General features: G+C 43.2%; 1 protein-coding gene across 2 annotated transcripts in view; it reads right to left on the bottom strand.

The window, feature by feature from the left end:
• Myof (myoferlin) overlaps window positions 1-21204 on the bottom strand; it is a 151247-nt gene that overhangs the window by 84968 nt on the left and 45075 nt on the right. For both annotated transcript variants that reach the window (XM_078037972.1, XM_078037965.1), the window contains exons 6-15: window positions 9205-9371; window positions 8198-8326; window positions 7656-7718; window positions 7516-7566; window positions 6390-6420; window positions 5777-5892; window positions 4903-5029; window positions 3579-3682; window positions 908-976; window positions 769-812 (exon numbers count right to left, since the gene is read on the bottom strand). In XM_078037972.1, the coding sequence (XP_077894098.1) occupies window positions 769-812; window positions 908-976; window positions 3579-3682; window positions 4903-5029; window positions 5777-5892; window positions 6390-6420; window positions 7516-7566; window positions 7656-7718; window positions 8198-8326; window positions 9205-9371 (901 nt within the window). The remainder of the gene's footprint in view (window positions 1-768; window positions 813-907; window positions 977-3578; window positions 3683-4902; window positions 5030-5776; window positions 5893-6389; window positions 6421-7515; window positions 7567-7655; window positions 7719-8197; window positions 8327-9204; window positions 9372-21204) is intronic.

Genomic DNA, 21204 nt, shown 5'->3' with positions numbered 1-21204 from the left:
CATCAGAACATTTTTAAGTGTTTCTTTGCCTTTCATTTATCCATTTTTCTTACTAATAATAACAACATTGGGATGGGGATGTGGCTCAAGCGGTAACGAGATCACCTGGCATGAGCGGGGCGCTGGGTTCGATCCTCAGCACCACATAAAAATAAAATAAAGATGCTGTGTCCACCGAAAACTGAAAAACAAATATTAAAAAATTTTCTCTCTCTCTCTCTCTCTCTCTCTCTTAAAAAAAAAATAATAATTACAACGCTCAAAGTATTTCTATCAAATACTCTGCTTTCAGAATATTTTGGTGTTTCTTCCCCAAAAAAGGGCTTACTTTATTTCTGAAGTCATTTTGGACAGCCTAATGATATTTAATCCTTGGGATTCTTATCTTTGAGCATTTTCAGATAATTCCCTCTTCTTCTGTTATGAGCAATTGAACCAAGATGTCCAAAGGTTTTCTTTTCTTTTTGGTGCTGGGGATTGAACCCAGGGCCTTGTGCATGCAAGGCAGGCACTCTGCCAACTGAGCTATAGCCCCAGCCCCTGACTAAAGCTTTTCTGCTAACCTTTATTTTCTTTTCTTTCTTTTTTTAAAAATAATTTCTATTTTTAAACTAAACCTCCCAGTTCCAGGAGCATGTTTTTATTTCTTCCTATGGAAAAAAAGCAAATATTCCAAGAAGTATAAGTTAGACCATCTACCATAAGATCCACAATATTCAAATGTCTAGTTCTTTACTGTTGAATTAGACATGTCTATTTTCAACTCACCAGTCATATACTGTTAGTTTTATTTTTTCACACATTGAAGGGAACTGTTAAAATGAAACAGAGAAAGCGTAATTATTTCTTCATTTATTTAGTAGCTAGTAAATATTTTTACTTTTTCTGAAAGAAAAGAAAGTCAAACCTTGATCTGGAGATTGACAACTTGATTCCACTCTGGATTTGCATTTTTCTCAATTATATTTGTGCAAACCTGTAACAATCACCAAAGCAAAACTGTAGGTATTCAGGTTTCTAATTGCCAAAAGTTAACAATATTTTCACACTGGATTATGATATCATCAGCTTAGTTATTAGTTATATACTAGTGACCTGGTCAAATTTTAGACATTTTCCCCCTTGGTGCAAGGGATTTAACCCAGGGCCTTGTTTAGGCAAAGCATGCTCTCTACCACTGAGCTATACTATCAGCCTCCAAATTTTATTTTTCTTGATAATGATTTGGTAAAATGTGACATGGATTTAAAGTGATTTTTGCTTCTTCTGTGCACCAATAGCTTGTTTTTATTCATGTCTTTAGTTTGTTTTTAATAGCCTGATGTCTACTAATAGATTAATGTAACAATAAGAGTTAGGTTTATTGAGAATTTATCATATGCTGTCTGAGAAGCAGCTCATCATTAACACATCCAAACAGATTTTGGATCTTGCTCACAGATTCTTCACTACCCCAAAGCTCCTGTCCCAGTGTTCCATTTCTGTTCATTTAGTCCCTGGGCCTTAGAACCAAAGTTGCACAATATCCCTCTCCCCTTAACAAGTCCCTCCCAGTCCAACAGTAAATCCTGATGATTGTATCTTCGGGTACATCCTAAAATATTTTTCCCTCAGACACCTGCAGCTGGCTCCTAACTGAATCCCCACTTCCTCTCTTGCCTTCCAACTTTCGCATCACTCCACCTGTAACATCTTCAGTGAGCTCTCAAAGTGCATTTGGAATAAGGTCAGATCCCTACCTGGCTAATAAAGCACAACCTGCCCCATCTCTCACATCTCTCTGACCTCGTCTCTTATCCCCACCCCTGATGCTTGTTCCTCTCCAGCCACAGACATTCCTTCACTGCAAACATGGTTCCTTGGCCCCTTCCATTACTCTTCTCTGTCTGGAAGCCCCTGCTCCCAGATCTCTTCATATCCAGGCTTCTGATCAAATGTCACTTCCTGAAAGGTGTCCCACCTGGTAACCTTACTAGACACCCCTCCCACATCAATCACATCTTTTCTGTAGTTCTAAACACTATCTGAAAACAAAATTATTCAATTACTTTGTTTGTTGTTTTGCTTGTTTGTTATGGTTTTAATGTGTTTCCCAAAACTTCATAGTTGAAACTTAATACCTAAATTCAAATATATGCATACACATATATTTACATGTATATAAATATATATATATATACACACTCACACACACACATATCTACACAAACACATATATATGCATACACATACACTTACTTTTTTTCTTTTTTTGTACTGAGAATTGAACCCAGGATTGCTTTGCCATTGGTACATTCTCATCCCTTTTTATTTATTTTGAGACTGGCTCTTGCTAAGTTGCTGAAGGGATAAGTTGCTGAGGCTGGCCTTGAATTTGCAATCCTCCTGTCTCAGCCTTCTGAGTCACTGTGATCACAAGTGTGCACCACCACCACCACTTTTGGCCCTAAATTCATATTAATGGTATTTTGAAATGGTGGCTTTGGGAGGTAATTGGGATTGGATGAGCCCTGAGAGTGAGGCCCCCTGGTGGCATTAATGACTTTATTAGAAGATGGAGAGGGATCTGAGCTTAGATCCTTGCTGTGTCTTTCCACATAATGCTCCCCCCAACTCCCCATGACATAGCAAGAAGGCCCTCACCAGATGACAAGCGGATGCTGGTGCTATGCTCTTAGACTTTCAGTCTTCAGAAACATGAGCCAAATAAACTTACAGTCTTTAGAAATGACCCAGTCTCAGGTATTTCATTGTAGCAACAGGAAATACATAAGTCAGTCCCTCTGTTAGGCTCCATGAGAACCATGGTTATCCCACGGACTCATTTGTTCAGCCTCAGAACATGGGACAGTATCTGGTACTTAGTAGGCTCACAATCACTACTTCTCAAATGAATTAAGCCTCTCAAAAAATCCTATAAGATTATTATTGCCCACAGTTCAGAAAGTTTCAACTAAGAAATTAAGAAATGTTCCCACCTGCCTCTGGAATGGGGCGGACCTGAATTTAAATTGACCTAGAGGTGAGGACTTTCCCTCCACAGCCCCAGTGACTCCCTGAGGAAATAACACTAAGTCAGAAGTGTGTGACTCTGGGTGGTTACAGATTCCCTTACACCAAGAGTCTTCCAGCTTTTTCCAAAAGACTGGGATAGGGTGTCCCTGCACAAGTCTCCGGTTTCAGCCACTTGCGGGGGAAAACAGCAGGTTAGAAATGTGGCAGAAGGGGGCAGCTGGGAGCCTGGGGGCTACACTCCACCCTATTTACCAGGGATGACTGTGGTTGGCTTGGAAGCTTGCCTAAGAGAAAGATCATACTTAGACCCGGGAAATAATTCCAATAATTCCATGGTAGCTTTCACTATTCCAGTCTTTCAAAAGGCTGAATTTTCTAATTTGAGTCCTGCATACTTTCCACTCCAAAATAAAGCTGTGGAGAATTCTGGTGTGTTCCGATTCAGATAATCTGTGTTCCTGCAGAGCAGCCCACTCATCAGGGGGCTATTTTAACAAAGAATAAGCAGGAATTCACTCCAAGGAAAGCTTTAAATGTTTATTCTGAGAGGATCACATACAAACCTTTTTCCCAGCAAAGGAAACTTCTACAAAAGGGTCCACAAGGTTTTTCTTATCTGCAGTGCCACCAAATATTTCCTTTACCGTCTGTGAGAAGGCATCATCCACTGGAAAGGAATATGTCACACAGCAGAGATTAAATCTGATCCTCTTAAAAAATGGAAATTATTCAGTAAAATTGTAAAATTTCTTCTATGTGGGAAAACAAATGCAGTAAGAATCGTTCCCTGCGGTGGTAAGCACTAGTGGCAGAACTTCCCTTTGTCTTACTTGAAGAGGGAGAAAATGTCTTCTTGTAATTTCAAAACCTATAGAGCACCTTGAAAAATAAACCCATAAATTATGATGTTGAGAACTGATAATTTATGGAAGAAGAAAGTAGAATTTTAAACAGTCCAGTCAGAGTAAGAGCCAATTATCAAACTTAGGTCTGGTTTTAATTTGGAAAAGATGCTTCAGGTCAAAGTGACATAAGTCCAGTTCTGACATTGTAGAGAAATTCAAGAAGATTTGGCATACTCGTAAATAACATAGTTGTAGCACATCAAATTGACCAGAGAGATCTCTCTGTTTTAACAAACTTGAAAGAACAGAGACCAACTGAACAGGTTAGTATAGGAAGTATAATGTGAAGCTTAATTTACTTTATTTAAGATATTTTGGAGGGAAAGATGGCATGGAGGACATTCTAGGGTCTAAAAGAAGGGAGAAGGATTTCCAGGAAAAGAGATCCATGGTGGATGCAGTGGGTACTACCTCCAGTGGATTTAGATGTCCCTGAGCCCAGCAGGAAGCAGACAGGTTGAGCAAAGCAGGCAGGATGCTGGCTGTCAGCAAGGACAAGAGAGACTGAACTGGTCTTCATAAATGGAATCACTGTAAACCATTTTCTTAAATGTGAACAGTCTCCTGCTAAACATATCATACTACAATAGGAACAGACTTCTGGTTATTGGCACTTTATCACCCTTTGCTCAGCTATTTTTAACACTCCAAATAGCAAACACACTTACTTGATTATAAAATTTCATGCTTTCATTTGGGGTAAAGAGATTTAGAAGTGCTGACTGCTCACCTTTCTTTAGCATTCTCTAGAAGAAGACAGAGCATTGAAGGAAGAAGAGATAGGGCAGAATGAGCCAACAAGGACCACGGATCAGCAGCACTAGCTGCCCAGGAGTCTGCTCAGGGAGCTTTCAATAGGGCCAGATGAATGAAAATAAGCCCTTGAAGACCCTTCAGAAGAAAAACCTATGATAGGGAGCACCAATCAGTATCTCATTATGCCCATAGCTGACAGACTGGGAAAAATTAAATCCATACATACTCTGGGGGATATCCTCAGCCCGGTAGATTTTCAGCAGGAAGGTCACCCACCGAAGGGCGATGCCAGCAGGGAGTAACAAATTGCTCTCCACATCATCACTGTCGTTATCACGATCACGTTTTTCAGGCTGTTGGAAGCACATGATTAAATTACACATACAGAGCAGCAGCACTTCTAAAAAGCCAACCCGACGCTTGTGAAATGAACCCAATCAGAATTTCCACTAGGATTTCCTATGCTTGGGGCTTAAGATTTCAGGCATCAGTTTCCCTTCCACCTATAAGCTGTTCTATACAATCAATGCTGATATGTGTGTGTGTTTGTTGTCTTATGAGCACCGAATACTAAAGTGTTCTTCACTGCCCATTCCTCCTCCTTCAGCTAATGCTAAGGCTAATATTAATATAACCATCAATTAGGCACTTTCGTGTGTGTGTGTGTGTGTGTGCACACACGTGAGCACATATTTGTGTGTGTGTGTGTGTGTGTGTGTGTGTGTGTGTGTGTTCTTCTCTGGCACTTTCCATTTGCTGCCCATTTTCCCAGAATCATCACAATCCTTTAGGTAGCATTGCTTGATTCTGCGAGTAAGTCACACTCTGTAGGTAAAAACCAATCTTTCTAATGTTGCAAGGACACTGCGCAAACATGCGTGTGTCCTGATTTAAACACTCACTTATAGACACCAGGAAGGGAACTAAGTGAGCTAGAATGACCATCTATCATGGAGGAAAGACCGGCTTCTCAGGAATGGAGGAATCGGAGTGGGGAAGGTGATGAACTGAAGGCAACCACAGGTGACCTCTAGCTTAGTTTTAGTCCTTGATCTGCTTTTTCGTGAAACGAGTAAAAGGCAGAGAATTTAGGGACTCACGGGAGGCTCATCTCCGGTTCCCAGGACAAACATGCTGACTTTCATGTAGCCTTTAGCACCTGAGCTGGTATCTTCAGGGTCATTAAGAAGAAGCCATTTCCTCATGACAGCATGACCTAAAACAAAGGAGCAGAAGGACAGGGACACTCTAAAGAGATGCTGGTGGGTCTGTGATTTTGCCTCTTAGAAGCATTTCCTTGAAAGCTTCATCAGGACACATCAAGTTCCCCAGGCAAGCCTGCACGCTGATGTCCTCTGTTCTGTGCTCTCTCCACCCTGTCCCCACCTCCCGCTGTCCTGGTGTGACTCAAGTACGATTCTCTGAACTCTATTAACTGGTTTGATAATTTGATCTTGATAAAGATATCCTCACAAAACATAGAAAATTGCCTATTTAAATATTAAGACAAAAAAAAAATAGACATCCACACTAAGCTACTGTTTGTTATTCATTTCCAGTAAACATCCTTCCCCAATAAGAAAACATTTTTTTTTAAAATTCCTTTGGTTTTGGATCCCTTGATCTCTAAAATTTTCTTGACTTCTAGCATCTCCCTCAGAGTTAGGAGGAATTACTATGAGACTTCAGATTGATGAAGAGAACATTACTCACCAGGTTCATCATAAACGAATCCAACATCAATCTGGGGAAAAAATAATTTAAAGTAGCTTAAGTAGATTTTAAAATCAGTCTAGTCACTTCAAAGAAACCATCAGTATCATGTTTAAATGAAATGTTCTTGACTAGGCTTAAATTTGCTTGAGACCCAATATTTCCAGTTTACCTTCTTTGCATCTCCCCATGCCTGATGTGGGGCACAGAGAAGACCCTCAATCAACAATTTGTTATTGAACAAATTAGTTGTTCTTAAGCTGGAAGGAACCATGAAAGTAGGGTGAAGAATGTGTCCCAGTTTGCTTGAGACTTTCCTGGTTTTTAGCACTGAAAGCCCCGGGCAAACTGAGATCATTAATCACCCTACAGGATTTTACCTAGCCCAACTTCCTGCCCATTCCTCCTCCTTCAGCTAATGCTAAGGCTAATATTAATATAACCATCAATTAGGCTCTTTAATGTGCAGGTGCTATGCTGATGCTTTATATGTATAAATCATTTAATCTTCACAGCAATCCCATTTTACTGATGAAGAAACTAATGATCAGAGAGGAAGCAAGTTCCCCCAGGACATGGGGGTACTTGGTGGCAGACAGGGTACAAACACAGATCCACCTGACCCATATCATCCTGTGGGACTTTAGTGACCAGAGCTGCTTCTTTCACGAGGCAGCACACTCCCTGTAGAGTTGCTAAGAAGGAGCCAACCAAGTCTATTTGTTTTTTAATTCCAGTAAGAATAGTTGGCAATCATGCCGATTCTCTTGGCCAGCTTGGCTTTCCTTCCAGACTCCAGATTTATGACAACAGGTTTTGTAGACAGGGTTCTGGGAGTGCAATGGTGGACTATTTGCCAAGGTCAAGCTCTCTTTCCCCTTGTAGCCATGGATTTGCTTCCATTCATAGCAGAAGGCTGGCAGGGACCTGAAGCGGCAGTTCCAGAGCCGCTTTAGAAGTAGACCAGGCCCAGGCAGCCCTCAGCACGGATCATGCTGTTGATCCCTTAAACATAACCCTAAGATGTCACCAGGATGGGTACTCAGACCTGGCTTGGAGGCAGACTCGCTATCATGAAAGTTCTTATCTTTATGTAAGTTCAGTGAAGAAGACTATTGTCACTCACCTTAAATTCCCCCATCAGACAATCTGCCCGCAAAGAATGGGAATTGTAAACCTGGAAGAAAGAAGAGTCATAGAAAGATGATGGCCTTCATCTGGCAGTTAGTGAGTGAGCTGCACTTTCCCACTCCCTGGGCCCCTTACCCGGATGCTGATGATCTCATCCATCAGTTCAGAAGGGGTTATGTGGACATTGTAGAAAAATAACTGTCAAAACAACAGAAAGCATGTTTAAATATTAGTGGGGGGTTTGGGGTTAGTGGGATCTGCTTGTCATTGTTTTCCTCTAACGTGTATTATTTTTATAGCCGAGGAAGTTTTGCTACTTCTCAAAAAATGGGTTATTTAGTTACACAGAGTCATCCCTCAGAGACATCCAGTAATTAGAAAAACAAAGGTAGATGTAAGTGATATCACATGCTCTATCATTGGGGTGAAACTGCTGTACAAACATCAGAAAGATGTTGCTCTGAGGATCAATGATGAAGCCCACCAGGTGATACCATGTCTAAGTGGTTCTTAACTTTGAGGTTTAACTGTTGACCTTTACCTTGTCTTTACATGTCGTCTGCTCACATATCTGCAACCCCCTCCCACGGATAGGGCAGAGATGGCAGGAGGCGGGAGATAGGCACATAAACAGGATGTGCCCGCTGAGCAGGTGCATGCATTCTCTGCCCACTTACCTCATCAAAAAATGGATTGTTCCCTCTCTTGATTCTTGTTCGGTGTGTCTGGCCACAGACGTGAACTTTGACCACAGGCCTTATGTTGTTGCCACTTAACTGGCGGCCCTCAATCACTCTGACTCGGATCTGCAGCACAGAAGGGGTGTTGTTACTGATCCTTTCCCAGTGTGTGGTGCAGGAGAATCCTAGGGGGTTGCTTCTGCCCTTTGGCCCATAAGAATGGCTGAAAGCAGGCCAGGACACCTTGGCCATGTCCTAGTGCTCACATGCTGGGAGAAGCCTCCCTTGATCATTCCCAAGATAGGAACTGGGATTGGGTTGCAGAAACCCAGAGCGATTCAGAAGGTTGAAATCGTTCTGAGTTGGCCTGGGAAAGGTGGGATGAGGCTGATGTCACTACTCAGACTCCAGGCCCTTATCTAGCCTTCCTGAGTCCTGGTGATATACTCCCTTACTCCCGAGCTCTCAGTCTGAAGCAGTAACCAGAGCTGTGCAATACACAATGTCTGTGTTTCTATTCTATGATTAGCTCTTGCCTACCTCCAAAGGGAAGGGAAGTTCTAGTTTTATTCCTGGGGAGAACCTCATCTGGTTTGATTAACTATTTCTGCATGCCGAAGATGGAGAGCACCTATTGGATTCACACTCTGACATCTCCCTGTTTTTTTGGGGGGGGGGTGGGGCATTACTGGGGATTGAACCCAGGGCCTTGACATGATAGGTAAGCACTCTACCACTGAGTTACACCTCCAGTCCTTTTTATTTTATTTTGAGACAGGTCTTTCTAAGTTGTCATGCTGGTCTTGAACTTGAGATCCTCTTGACTCAGCCTCCTGAGTAGCTGGGTTTTGTAGATGTGTGCCACTGCGTCTGGCCCTGACATTCCTTTTTACCAGATAAGGCATTGCCCATAGAAATAGGTCCATCACAGTGTCACTGCAATTACTGGAATGTGGGCCATGGGGTGGCTGAATGAGGATGCAGAGCAGCTGGGCTGAATCTACCTGGAAGTCCTGTGGCTTATTGGACAGCATCCGCCGGTTGCTCTTTCCTTTGGTGAGCCTGCGAGCAAGCTGCGCTTCTGAAACCGCCCCAGCCGGCACCCGAGGCCCCGGGCCCCTGACTGTACCATCCAATCTGTCTTCATCACCTGCGTCTTCTTCCTCTTCTCCTGAAATATAAAAAGAGAATCCAATTAGTCCATGGCCTGAAAATGTCTGAACACTTCAGTTCTGGACACGGAGAGTTTTGCCTACTATTAGGTTTTCAGAATCTCCAAGGTGGCAAAAGGAGATGCTCTTGGTAACACTGACCTGGGGCTCAGAGACAGTTTCTTTAGGGAAATGTGCTCAAGGTGAATCACTGCGCTCATCTAGGTGCCTTGGAAGAGACCAAGAGAAAGCCAGAGATCCCAGACATAGAGGAGGGTGGATCCAGCAGGAATCACTGGCTTCTCAGGAGCTAGCTTGAGGTCAAAGGGACACAGAGATGAAGAAATGCAGTGGAAAACTGGAACTTGCAAAGAGAGACTTCAGCCCCACCCTTCCTGGTGCGAGTCTTCCTCCAGAAGTTGGCTCAGGAGCTGCCCTGGCTCATTTACAACTGAGCTTCCTAATTCACAAATACCCTCTTACCCTCGTGGCAGAGGCTGAATCCATGTCATTTTATTCCTAAGCAGAACAAGGTGGTCATGTTGCTCTCCCTTTGTCCCCTTGGTTTGCACAGAATGCTTCCTGGGAAGCAGCAATGTGGGGATTCGGGGAAGCTGGAGCAATCAGTGAGCAGCACAGATTAAGGGGAGAAGAGGTGCAGAGGGAGGAGAGGGATCAGAGGAGGAAAGAGTCCTCTCATATGTCCTGCTTCACCACTGAGCCAGGGTGAACCTCCTCCCCTCGTAGGTTCACTCTTGCTGAGCCTGTCCTTACCTGGCTCCTGTTCTTCAAAGGTCAGCTGTGACCTCCTGCTAGGCTCAGGGCCTGCTCTGGGTCCTCATGCTTGGTCTTCCAGAGCATTGGGCACTGGTTCATGGATGCATGTTTGGCTCACTGTGGCTCTCCTCTCACTCCTCTGAATCCTCTTGGTCTTCCTTGGACCCGTCTTCCTGACTCCTGACCAATGCATGTGACCTCCTCCCCTGCCCTCTGCTCCTTGACTGGACACTCTCTGGATCCCCACTTCACACTTCCTTCAGGGCTCCATAACTCCACAGGATGTCAGACGAGAAGAGACCCTCAGTCCAAGTGACCATTTATCCCATGTTACAGATAGAAAACTGGAGCCCAGAAGCTGAAGTGCTTGTCCGTGGCAGGTTATTGGGAGCTGAGTTAAACCCAGGACCAAGTCTTTGCCCTGCTTTGCTGACTTAAAACTAGGTTTAAACCCAGGCTTCAGGTGAGTAAGGTGCTAGCCTCCTAGTGCATCAACATCTTTGTTAAGATATCAGGGAGACACACAGAAGCCAAAGAGGGAGAACAGCTCCCTTTGTCCTCTGCAAGATAATCTAGCAGGGGCTCCTATTTTTTCCTATTCATGAAGAGGCTTTAAAGGGGGTTGCCTGCTGCATGGATCCAGGCTCTCAGAATGTCATTCCTCCTAATCTCCACAGACAAGTTCCTTTCCTCCCTCAAGTCTCAGCTGATATAGACTGTCTTGCAATAGGCCTTGCTCACCTCACATCCTCTCTGTCCCAATGCACACTGTTCTTTTTGGTCCTCACTGCAGAGTCTTGTACCTACTTATTAACCCACCATCCTCCCCGTCTCCCATATATTCTTCAAAAGCAGGAACTTGACCTTTCCTTCTTTCTGTAACTTCCCCCAGGCTTTACCCCAATCTTGGTACATGGAAGGGGCTTGAGAGGGTGGAATGGAGGGCAGGGGGTAGATCTGAGCCGACACATGCCTTCTGGAGTTCTTCAACAGTTTGGCAAAACTCCTGCACAGTTCTCAGGAAAGAGAACTGAAAAAGCTGAAGGGTGTTCGCTCAGCCTCAGGGAAGCACAGAGGGTCAGCACTCCTTCTGCAAACCTGTTCCAGGCTGCGCAATGGTCGAGGCAGATGGCTTTCAGGTTCCTCTAGACAACGAAGCCTAACTTCCTTTGATCCTTCTGAGCCCAAGCGGGACTTCCTCCTTGCTGTGAATTGTTCCCCTTGAGGTTGGTGGTTAATTATGGCAGCAAACAGGAGAAAAGTAGGGCAGGGCTAGACTCTGGACATGCACTCATTAAGCTCCAGATGGATACTCTAGCAGACTGTGGATAGTGAAGAACCCAAGGCTTCTGAAAACGCCCTCTGCTATTCAGACTTCAGGCCAAAGGGATGGATCAGGGGGAACCAGAATCTCTGCCCCACAGTAGAGGGATATCTGGGCAGGAAATCTCTTTATGCCAAGGAAGCCACACAGGATTAAACAATGCTACACTTAGTGTTCCACAAAGAATGAGAGGGCCCTAAGCTCTCCCCAAATAGACAGCATAATCTGTTTCGTTACCAAACATTAGTGGCTGCTCTGGCTTGCCCTGTTCATGAGACCAGGCATGAATTTTATCATAGCCAAGTGGATCTACAAAGAATGAGTCTTTTATGACCAGAGGTCAACACTAGGCTGGGAACCACTGACCGAAAAAGAAGTTGCTGGTTGTAATTGCTTCCAAGGACAGTCTAACAAAATGCTGTGAACTGAGTAGCTTAAAACAATAGAAATTTATTCTCTTGACAGTTTCAAAATTGAGAAGTCCAAACTCAAGGCGTTGGTAGGGACACATTTCCCTGAGCTCTTGCCAATTCTTAGCATGACTCGGCTTACAGCTGTATCACTTCAATTGCTGCAATTGGAGCAAACCAACTCAACAAGCATGGCTCCGAGTGGTGTCTCTACACTGCTGAATTTGGCTTATTTAACTGGATATCTTCGCAAACCTTGCTTTTCTTACTCGAAATGCCATTTTAACCATCTTCCCATAATCCCTCGCATGCTGAGGCCCCACTTCACCCCTTCTGGCTTTGAAGAAAAAAAAAGTCACATGACTTTTCTTCCCTCTGTGTCTTTGTGTCCTTGCCTCCTCTCATGAGGGATCATGGTCTGCTGACCTCATGTTTTTTTTTTTTTTTTTTTCTGAACCCAGGGGCATTTTACCAACTAGCTACATTCCCAGTCCTTATTTTTTATTCAAAAGAGGGTCTCACTAAGTTGCTAAGTTGCTGAGGCTGGCTTCCAATTTGTGATCCTCCTGCCTTAGCCTCCCAAATCACCACAGGCATGTGCTACTACACCTGGCTGACCTCTTCTTCCTTATTACATATGCAAAGACTCTATTTCCAAATGAGGGTATATTCTGAAGTTCCATGTAGACATGAATTTTTCAAGGAACATTTTCAACCCACTTGAGAGGCAATCCCCTGAATCTTTCTAATCTTTCCCATTTGCTTTATTATTCCAACCACGCGGGCAGCCCCCAATCCACTGACCACCCCACCTTCCCTGCCCCCATCTCCTTCATGTCTTCACTTTTCTCCCATCCCACATGGGAGTCCATGGCCCAACACTGCAATCGCTCCCGACCTTCCCCTTAACCCCTCCCCGCCTGTAACTTCGATGTTCTCACTTTTGACCCTGTACTTCCCCCACCGCTACACCCACGCAGTTGAACTTGGCTGAGGACACACACTTACTGATGGGTTTCACTTTAATTTTATGATCACAAACCTAAAGTGGATTCACAGGGTTGCCTGGCCATCCTACCACATCTCCAAGGCATCTGTTTCAAAGCTTTGCTGGGTCCTGATCTGAGATAGCTGTAATTAACCAACAAGGTCAATCACTTGAGCTTTCCTAACTCCCCATTTTTTATTTAACTTTTTACTTTAAGCTTCTCTTTAGCCTCAATGTCTGCCAATGACCTTGCTTCTTATTTCATTGAGATAACAGTCAGATGAGACTTTCCACAATCTTCCAGCTCCAAATCCAGCATCCTACCTTCATCTGCCTTCTCTCCTGCTGCCATCCCTGAAATATCTATGCTCCCTAACTTGAGGCCAGCCATCCATGTTTGCACAGAACCTTTTTCCTTTCGATATTCAAGATTTTGCTTTTGCAACACCTGCCTCTGGATCCACTCATCAGTTTCCTCCTTTCTAATGGATTATTCCCATCAAAATACAAACATGCTGAACTATCACAATTCCCCCATCCCCTGCTGCATACATGCAAAATTGCACTGACTCCACAGCGCCCCCTATAGCCACTGCTGTTTTCCTCTTAATAGTAAACTGCTCAGAATGTTTTCTCACATGGTCCACTTCCTCTCTCCAGCTCACTCTGATTAGGTCTTCACCTCATGGCTCCAATAAAACTACTCTTGCCAAGGTCACCAAAGGCTATCACATCAGGTCATTCAATGGTCTTGTCTCAAGTCTCCTCGACTCTCCACAGCATTTGTTCATTTAATTCCTGAAACGCTTTCTGCTCTTGGATTCAACCCACTGGAACAAAGCCAGACATCTGGAACAAAGCCTGGCATCTGGAAAGAGGTAACCACCATGGGAACTTCCATCAACTCATCTGCTTACATGAACTTTGGCTTTCATCAGACCATTTTAGTAGAATCTTAGAACATCAGGGCTGGAGGAGACCCGGCTTGCCATTTTAACCCAATCTCCTGATGTTGTAACTAAGGAATTTGAGGCTCAGAGAGGTTAAGTGACAGCCTGACAGTGGGACCAAGCCTCAAACTCAGATCTGCTGGCTCACTATGGTTCAGGGTCCTTACAGTCCCTCTCTAGCTGTGACAAGCTCTCCACAATTCCCTCGTACAAATGCCAGCCTGCCTCCCCCAGAATCATGGTGTCACTGGGTCACACTCTGTCCTCTTCCTGAATGTCAGTAACCCCCATGTGACCTTTACTTAATTACAAGTAATGCTTCACTTAACATTTAAGAAGTCTCTCCATCACAACTCCAGCAACTTAACAAAGCACATCTTCATAAATCCTGAGATATACTGTCCTCTTTTCAAATTTCTACAGCAATATTCTGGAAAGCCATCCCTGTGTGAAGTCACTTGTGTCAGTGACACTTTCTGTTTGCCCACTCAGTGCTGAAGAGCTGGCAGCTCTAGGACACCTTATCGTCATGTTTGCCCTTGGTGCCCCCAATCATGCCTTTCCCCATGGATGTCAACTTCTCTCCCTCTTCCTGGATCTCGTGTTTTTCACCTCTAGCACTTCTCCTATCAAGCAGAAGAGAATGAGTTATCCGTCCCTCAGATGTCACCAGATCTGCAGGCCATCCCTTTTTTTTATTCCATCTCCCCCATCTGTCAATACCTTGCCAGGGAAGGGAACCTATTAGAGGTTCCCAGTGAAGCCATCTCCTAGGATGACAGTGGGAGGTCTGTTTGCCTAGTCACCACAGGCTTCCTCCTGGCCTGGAGCACAGAACCTCCACCCCTACCAGCAAAGCCCTTTATCCAAACACCTATTCCTTTCCATTCCTAAATAGAGAGGCCTTTCTAGAATATTTTCTGTTTGGTTTTGTTTCAGTCTGTTTTGCAAGAGTTCTAGAGGGAATGTCTTTCTCTGCTTATGATAGGGTTTTTCTTCTCATGCTCAGGTCTTGTTGGGTGGTGATACTGGTCAATGCAGAATTTTTACTACATTGAACAAGGCATAATCAAGTCACTATAAACTAGAACAAAGGGCTGGTATAACATGATTTTCAGCGTAAGTTGAAAAATATAACACAGGATGAGAAAGAGTTAGCTTTGAAGGAAGAAAGAATGTAATGTTTTGGAGATAGCATGCTGACTCATCTGGAATGTGGAATTATAATTATAATTATAAATCCTTTTGAGGGTTTCTAAAATATTAGAAGTTATATAAATAAATGTGTCTTGTTGTAAGCAATTCATTTTTTCTCCCCACTCCAATTATTGGGCAAATAGCTCCAGATGTGCCCCAAGAATCTTCTGGCATGGTTCTAATATTTAGACCATGCAAAGGTACCACAGAAAAGCCTCTAAAATGCAGTGATGTAAACACAGGCTTGTAGGGCTACCCTGGAAGCATCTGCCTTTGATGAAGAAAAACTGTGAGCCCCACGAGCTCTGTCTGAAATACAATGTAAACCAGGTAAATACAAATAAATTGCTCTGTCTTCTTTGGAGAAATTTATTACATTCAGCTCTGACTATCATTACTTATGTTAATATTGTATCCTTTGACTACAAGATCCTTGGTGGCCAAACAATGCCATTCTCACCTCTGCTTGTGGCATAAACAGGTGTCAGTAAGTGTTTTCTGATCTGGATCAAATGTAGTTTCAAGCAAAAGAATTTTGTTCATGGAAAGAAAGAAATTTGAAGCAAAGAAGTCTGGCTATGAATGAATTTTTACATTCCTAAGGTTGGACAAAGCACAAATTTAACAGATGGTTCTTCAAAAATAGACATGAGGTTTTAAAAATAGTTCATTCCGGCTACAGGAAGGTAGGCTCCAATCAAACTGATTGAAAGATGATGAGTGAAGTCACCATGGTAACAGGTTCTCAGCTGGCCAAACCTATATTCTGGGTCAGCCCACCCCTCTGTCTTGGCAGCAGTCTCCAAGCTAGTCAAGGAAAGGGACACCTTTGACATCACACACTTTCAGTCAACTCCCAGTGGCCCAGAAGCTGTACCTTTAAGTCATCTTGACATAAAGACTCCAAAAAAGCATTCCTTAAATAAGCCCACGAGGGGTTCAATTCCTTAGTCTATGGTCATAATTGGTTCCTTTAACTTGCAGTGGTCAGTTTTCCAGAAAATCTTTACTTCTGTATTCTGTTGTCAATATTTTACATTTCTCCTTTGCAGGAGTCACTTTGTAAATGGTGGTATTTAAAATCAATACCAGTTAGTTTTCGACAGTGGTCATCTCAGGAGGATGGAATTGTAAGAAACTTCCTGTTCTGTGTCTTACAATGTCTTTTCTGTGTTACTTACATTTTTAATGAGCAGATAGTTCTTTTGTATTCAAATAATGATAAACAAGTAAAATTTCAAAAATCTGAAGGTAGAGAAAACAGACATTACTTTCATATAAAGGAGTTAAATTTCTTCCTTCCTTCCTTCCTTCCTTCCTTCCTTCCTTCCTTCCTTCCTCCTTCCTTCTTTCTTTCTCTCTTTATTTCATCTATCAAAGGCTAAAAATAATATAGGCCAGTTGTCTGTTTATGGCATTAGGTAAGCAATAGCAAGAGGAATGGTTTTCTTGCTTTATTTCTGTTTCATGCTTCTTGGTTTTATCTTCCCCTGCGTTGTTTTCATCTTTCTTTTCTCCCTTCCCTTTGTCTTCTCTTAGTATAGAACTCAAAGAAAATTTCTCTTAGCCTGAACATAAAGCCCACATTCTGAGTGCCACCCTTGACCCAGCCTTGGTAAATGTTCTTTTTATAGAAACAATAGCACTTCCAGTTCAAAGAACCTTGTTTTTTTTTTTTTTTAATAAAGAAATTTCAGTTTGTCCTCTTAACACTTAAAAAATCAAATTGCTCTGCAGAGCTAGCTGGCTCATTTGCAGCAATGCTTTTTTGACAGCCAAATGCAAGAAACCCCAGTGAGGAATCATTTTCATGTCTGTACAGTGGTATCAGGGATTCCGAGAGCTTCTAAGGAAGACCTTAGGTGCCTTGGCCCAGCGGCCTGTTGCTGAGCCAGCCAGGGGTCAGCTTCCAGGGTGTGGGCAGACTTTCTCAGTCCACAGGGCTGCTAAGATGTTAGGCGTCCAAGCTGATGCTGTGCCAAGCTGTGAGGAGGAGGAGCCTCAGGGAAAGGGAGCCTTGGGTGAAGGGAGCCTCAGGTAAAGGGAGCCTCTGGTGACAAGGATTTCTCTGCAGTGGGGTTAAAAGTTCAAGAGTTGCTGCTTTGCTCATATCTAAGAAAGCAGAAATTTGCTCCAGGGAAATCTTATGTTTGTGGCACTTGCATTTCTGGGTTTGGGCTCATTTGAGTTAATCTGAGAAGACAGGATCTCTCTCCCTGTAGCTTAAACAAACTGCTTGTTCTCAAAAAACTTTCTGCTCCACTGGGACCAAACATTTTTTTAAAAAATATTTTTACAGTGAAAACATTTGATCATCTCAATCTGACTCTGGGCCAAACAAAGTCATTCTTTTCTAGAAGCTCTACTTTGCTGAGGAAATAATTTGGATGTCATACAAACTGTGTTACCCAGCTGAGCTATGATTATAAGTCATCCACAATTGTTTTTGTAATAATAGCAACAATAATAATAGTAGGTACCATCAATGCAGCCATTATTGTGTTTAATCCTCATAACTTTATAATTCACATGCTACTAAAATTCTTGCTTTGCAGTAAGGAAAGTTGAGATTCAGAGAAGTTAAGGGACTTACCCAGGTTTCATGTCAAATTAACAATGGACACATAATCCAGCCAAGGCCAGGCTGACCTCAAAGCCCTTCCTTTTATGGGAGATGTTTTATCTCCAAGATAAAAAAAGAGTCTTGTCATGAAATCTGACTCAAAGTACCTGGAGGGCAGGAGCTGTGTCCTAAAGCATTTGTTACCCCCTGCACTTCCCCACAGAGCAATAGCATTCAAGAAACTCAGAAATCCTTTTTTTTTTTTTTTACTCCACATATATTAATAAGGTATGGCACCAAGCTCTGTAGGTCTGCTCTTTTATTGAAAGGCCTGGCTGAAAGGATAGCACCAAGGAACCCATTTAACATTTTGGCTCTTAAAATGGAATAGACATAATGAAAGTAATCTTTTATCTGCCAGTGTACTAAGTTGAATACTATTCCCCTTGCCTCCAAATTCATACCCACCCAGAAACTCAGAATATGATAAATTATTCTGGAAAAGGCTTCTTAGATGAGGTCATACTGGATTAGGGTGGGCCCTAATCTAGTGACTATTGTAAAGTGAATGTTCTCTTTTCCATCAATGTTAAATCTTAGTCTGAGTTTCCTAATATGTAGCAAAATGTGTTTGCTGTAATCTAAAACCTAAATTTCACTGCCTGTAGTTCGATGGAACTATTTTTAAATTACAAAACTATGTGGTTGAAATTGTGAGGAATAGAAAGTCTGGTGGTTCATTTTCAAAATCTAGTATTCAGCCTTAATTAGATCAGTTCTAGCCCTCCCCTTTGCCCACCCTAATTCTAAAATTAGCTAATCCCGTAGATTGTAACGCCAACTTCTTCCTATCCAGAGAGAGGGGCAGTACCTCGTCAGGGATAAATGTTGGCAGACTGCCCACCCAGTCGAGCTTGCTTAATCAGATACCCTGAAGCATATCCTTTGGGCAGAATAAAGGTTTGCCTTCCCCATCCACATTTGAGCATGTTTGATTTCTTGCAGCACCTCTTATTTCCAATAAAATGTAGTCATTTTGAGTGGCCCCTTTGTCCTCAGTCTTCCAATCATAATGCCTACATGCACTAGGTGATACAATCATAACTATACCCCTTCCCTTTACCCTCCCCAATTTTAAACTAGTCAATTGCATAGATAGATACTCGGAACTCCTCCAAGCCGAGCAAGGGGCAGTGCTGGATTAGGGATTAAAAACCTGGGCAGACATCCCACCCAGTATGCTTGCTTGTCAGATTTTTTTAGTAGCACACTCTTCTGCAAAAGTAAAATTTTGCCTCGCTGAGTACCTCTTTAGTGTGTGTCTGATTTCTTGCAGCACCCAGATATTTCTAACAGTGTTGTCCTTATAAGATGTGGGAAATTTGCACCCTGACACAGGCAGAGAGAACAGCAGAGAGGCAGAGATTGGAGGGACACATTTTTAAACTAAAAAACATCAAGGATTGATAACAGCCACCAGAAGGTAAAACAGAGGCTTAGAACAGATTTTCTGTCAGTCTCTGGATAGAACCAGTCCTACAGAAACCTTTCTTTCAGACTTCTACTCTTCAGAACTGAGAGGGAACACATCTACATTCTTTAAATTATCAGTTTGTGGTATTTGTTACAGCAACCAGAGGAAACTAATACACAGGGTTCAGCGTAATATTTTCCTAATCAGAGGCTACTTCAGGTAGCCTACCCAGGGAGCTGCCTCAAGAGGGCCAGAAAGTGCCTACTTTTTCCCAGGCAGATGCAAATGTTTGCGACAACAATCATCAGCAGATAAGGTGGGAAGGAAAAGGGTGGGGCCATTCAGTTCCACACCTGAGGGTGTGCTGGGCAGTCTGGGACTGTCTCAGGTGTTTTATTTGGTCATTCCTACTATGGACATAGAGAAGTTACAGACATTCTTGAGTCACTACAGGGCTCTTGAAGGATAGAGAGTCCAGGGACCAAGTGACATGTTCAAGGTGCCATTAGGCAGAAGGCAACAAGTGGAGTGTGTTGCTGATATACTGGGGTCTTGTCAGTCCTGATCTACACCAAGGAAGAGGAGGTCAGCTAACCCTCGCTGGAAACTCAAACTACTTACTCAAGAAATAGACTGAAACATTAGTAGTGGATGCACAAGCAAGGACAGCAGTTGAGATGAGGCTGAGATAGGAGAAGAAGTCAGGCAAGAAAGGGGCAGAGATGCCATAGGGCACAAAGGACAGGTGCTCTCGACTGGGGAGACCATCAGGTGGCCAGAGAGCAGAGCTCAGAAGCAAGGGAAACAAGAACACAGGAGAAGGAACAAGTACCAGAGCTTCCTCCTAAGAGAGGACTTCAAGTTGAGTGTGCTGGAATAAAGTGTCCCTCCTTCCTGGGGCACATGCCAAGGCTGGGGTAACTGAACAGGAATTTGGTAACACATCTCAGGACAGAAGTTGACACTTTTTGCATCACATCATCACACTAGAAAAATACTAAAGGAGGTCAAGTCAGCTTTGTGAAAGATTGTTCTTTTTTTTTGGTGCAGTACTAGAGATGGTGTAGTGGCACCCCCTCCTACACAGGAAAATCTTAATTAGTCTTCTCCAGAAATCTTCATTATAATTGATCTTAGGACTATCAGCACAAGAATCTCTACTAAGGAGTTCAATGTACTTAAACTTCTTATTTCTTGTTGCTCTCTTACTTGACTTGGAAGAGATCAGCACCCTAGGAGCTGAACACCCCTTTACTAGTTTTTCCCACAAATTTATGGACTACTTTATGTAAATAACAACGTATAGAATAGGTTTTAGAAGTGTGCTTGCAAATGCAAAGTATGATAAGAAAACCAGATTCTTTTAACTAGGCCTTTGGCCCTGGACTGGAGCTTCACTGAGATGTTTACTTTCAAAGATAAGAGAAGAAGTTACTAATTGGGCTCCTCTGTAACAACTCCCAGGGGGAAGAAAGAATGTGGGAGAAGAAGCTCCCCTCTTCTCAGGTGTTGTCTTTGAAGGGTTAACTTGCCCAGAACAGAGAAAGAAAAAGCTTTTGTGTGAACTTCTGCAGACTGTGAACTTTTGAGCCCCTCCCCTTACTTGGGGTTCAGGGGGATTGATTGATTACAGCAAAAGCTTTGTCCTCTGAACCTGGCTAGAGCCAAATAAACCTGCTTTCTGTTCCTATTTGGTGTCTTTCCTTGTCTGTCCCCTGCAACAATAGAGCTCAGGGTCTTCTTTGTTAGGCAAGCTACAATTCGGGGCCATGAAATATTGTCATGTAGACCCCCTCCCTCTAATTGAGGACTAAATCCCTCCCCTGATAGCCTCACACAACCCCACCCTGATCTCATGACCCCAAAAGACTGACAACCCATGTCAGAGATCAAGGAGGATAAGAGGTGGGTTGTTCTGAAGGGAAGCAATTAACCAGAGGATCAAGGGCTGTTTGAGGATGGGAGGGGAATCAGGGCTAAGGGAGACAGAGAAAGAGGCCCCAGTCCAAGGGCACTGACCATGAGATTGGTCCTTGAGAGCATAGTCCAGTGGTCACACTTTTGGGAAAGCAAGAAGACAGAAGAGAACAGAGAGGTCACTCCATGAACCCCACAAGCTGGAACACTCTCCGGAGTGTTTACATTTCAAAGATAAGAGGAAACACCGTGC

The sequence above is a fragment of the Ictidomys tridecemlineatus genome, chromosome 1, assembly GCF_052094955.1.
Source record: "Ictidomys tridecemlineatus isolate mIctTri1 chromosome 1, mIctTri1.hap1, whole genome shotgun sequence".
Taxonomy (NCBI): Eukaryota; Metazoa; Chordata; class Mammalia; order Rodentia; family Sciuridae; genus Ictidomys; species Ictidomys tridecemlineatus.
The sequence above is the reverse complement of the archived record's forward strand: the minus strand, read 5'-3'. Positions and strand labels throughout refer to the sequence as shown.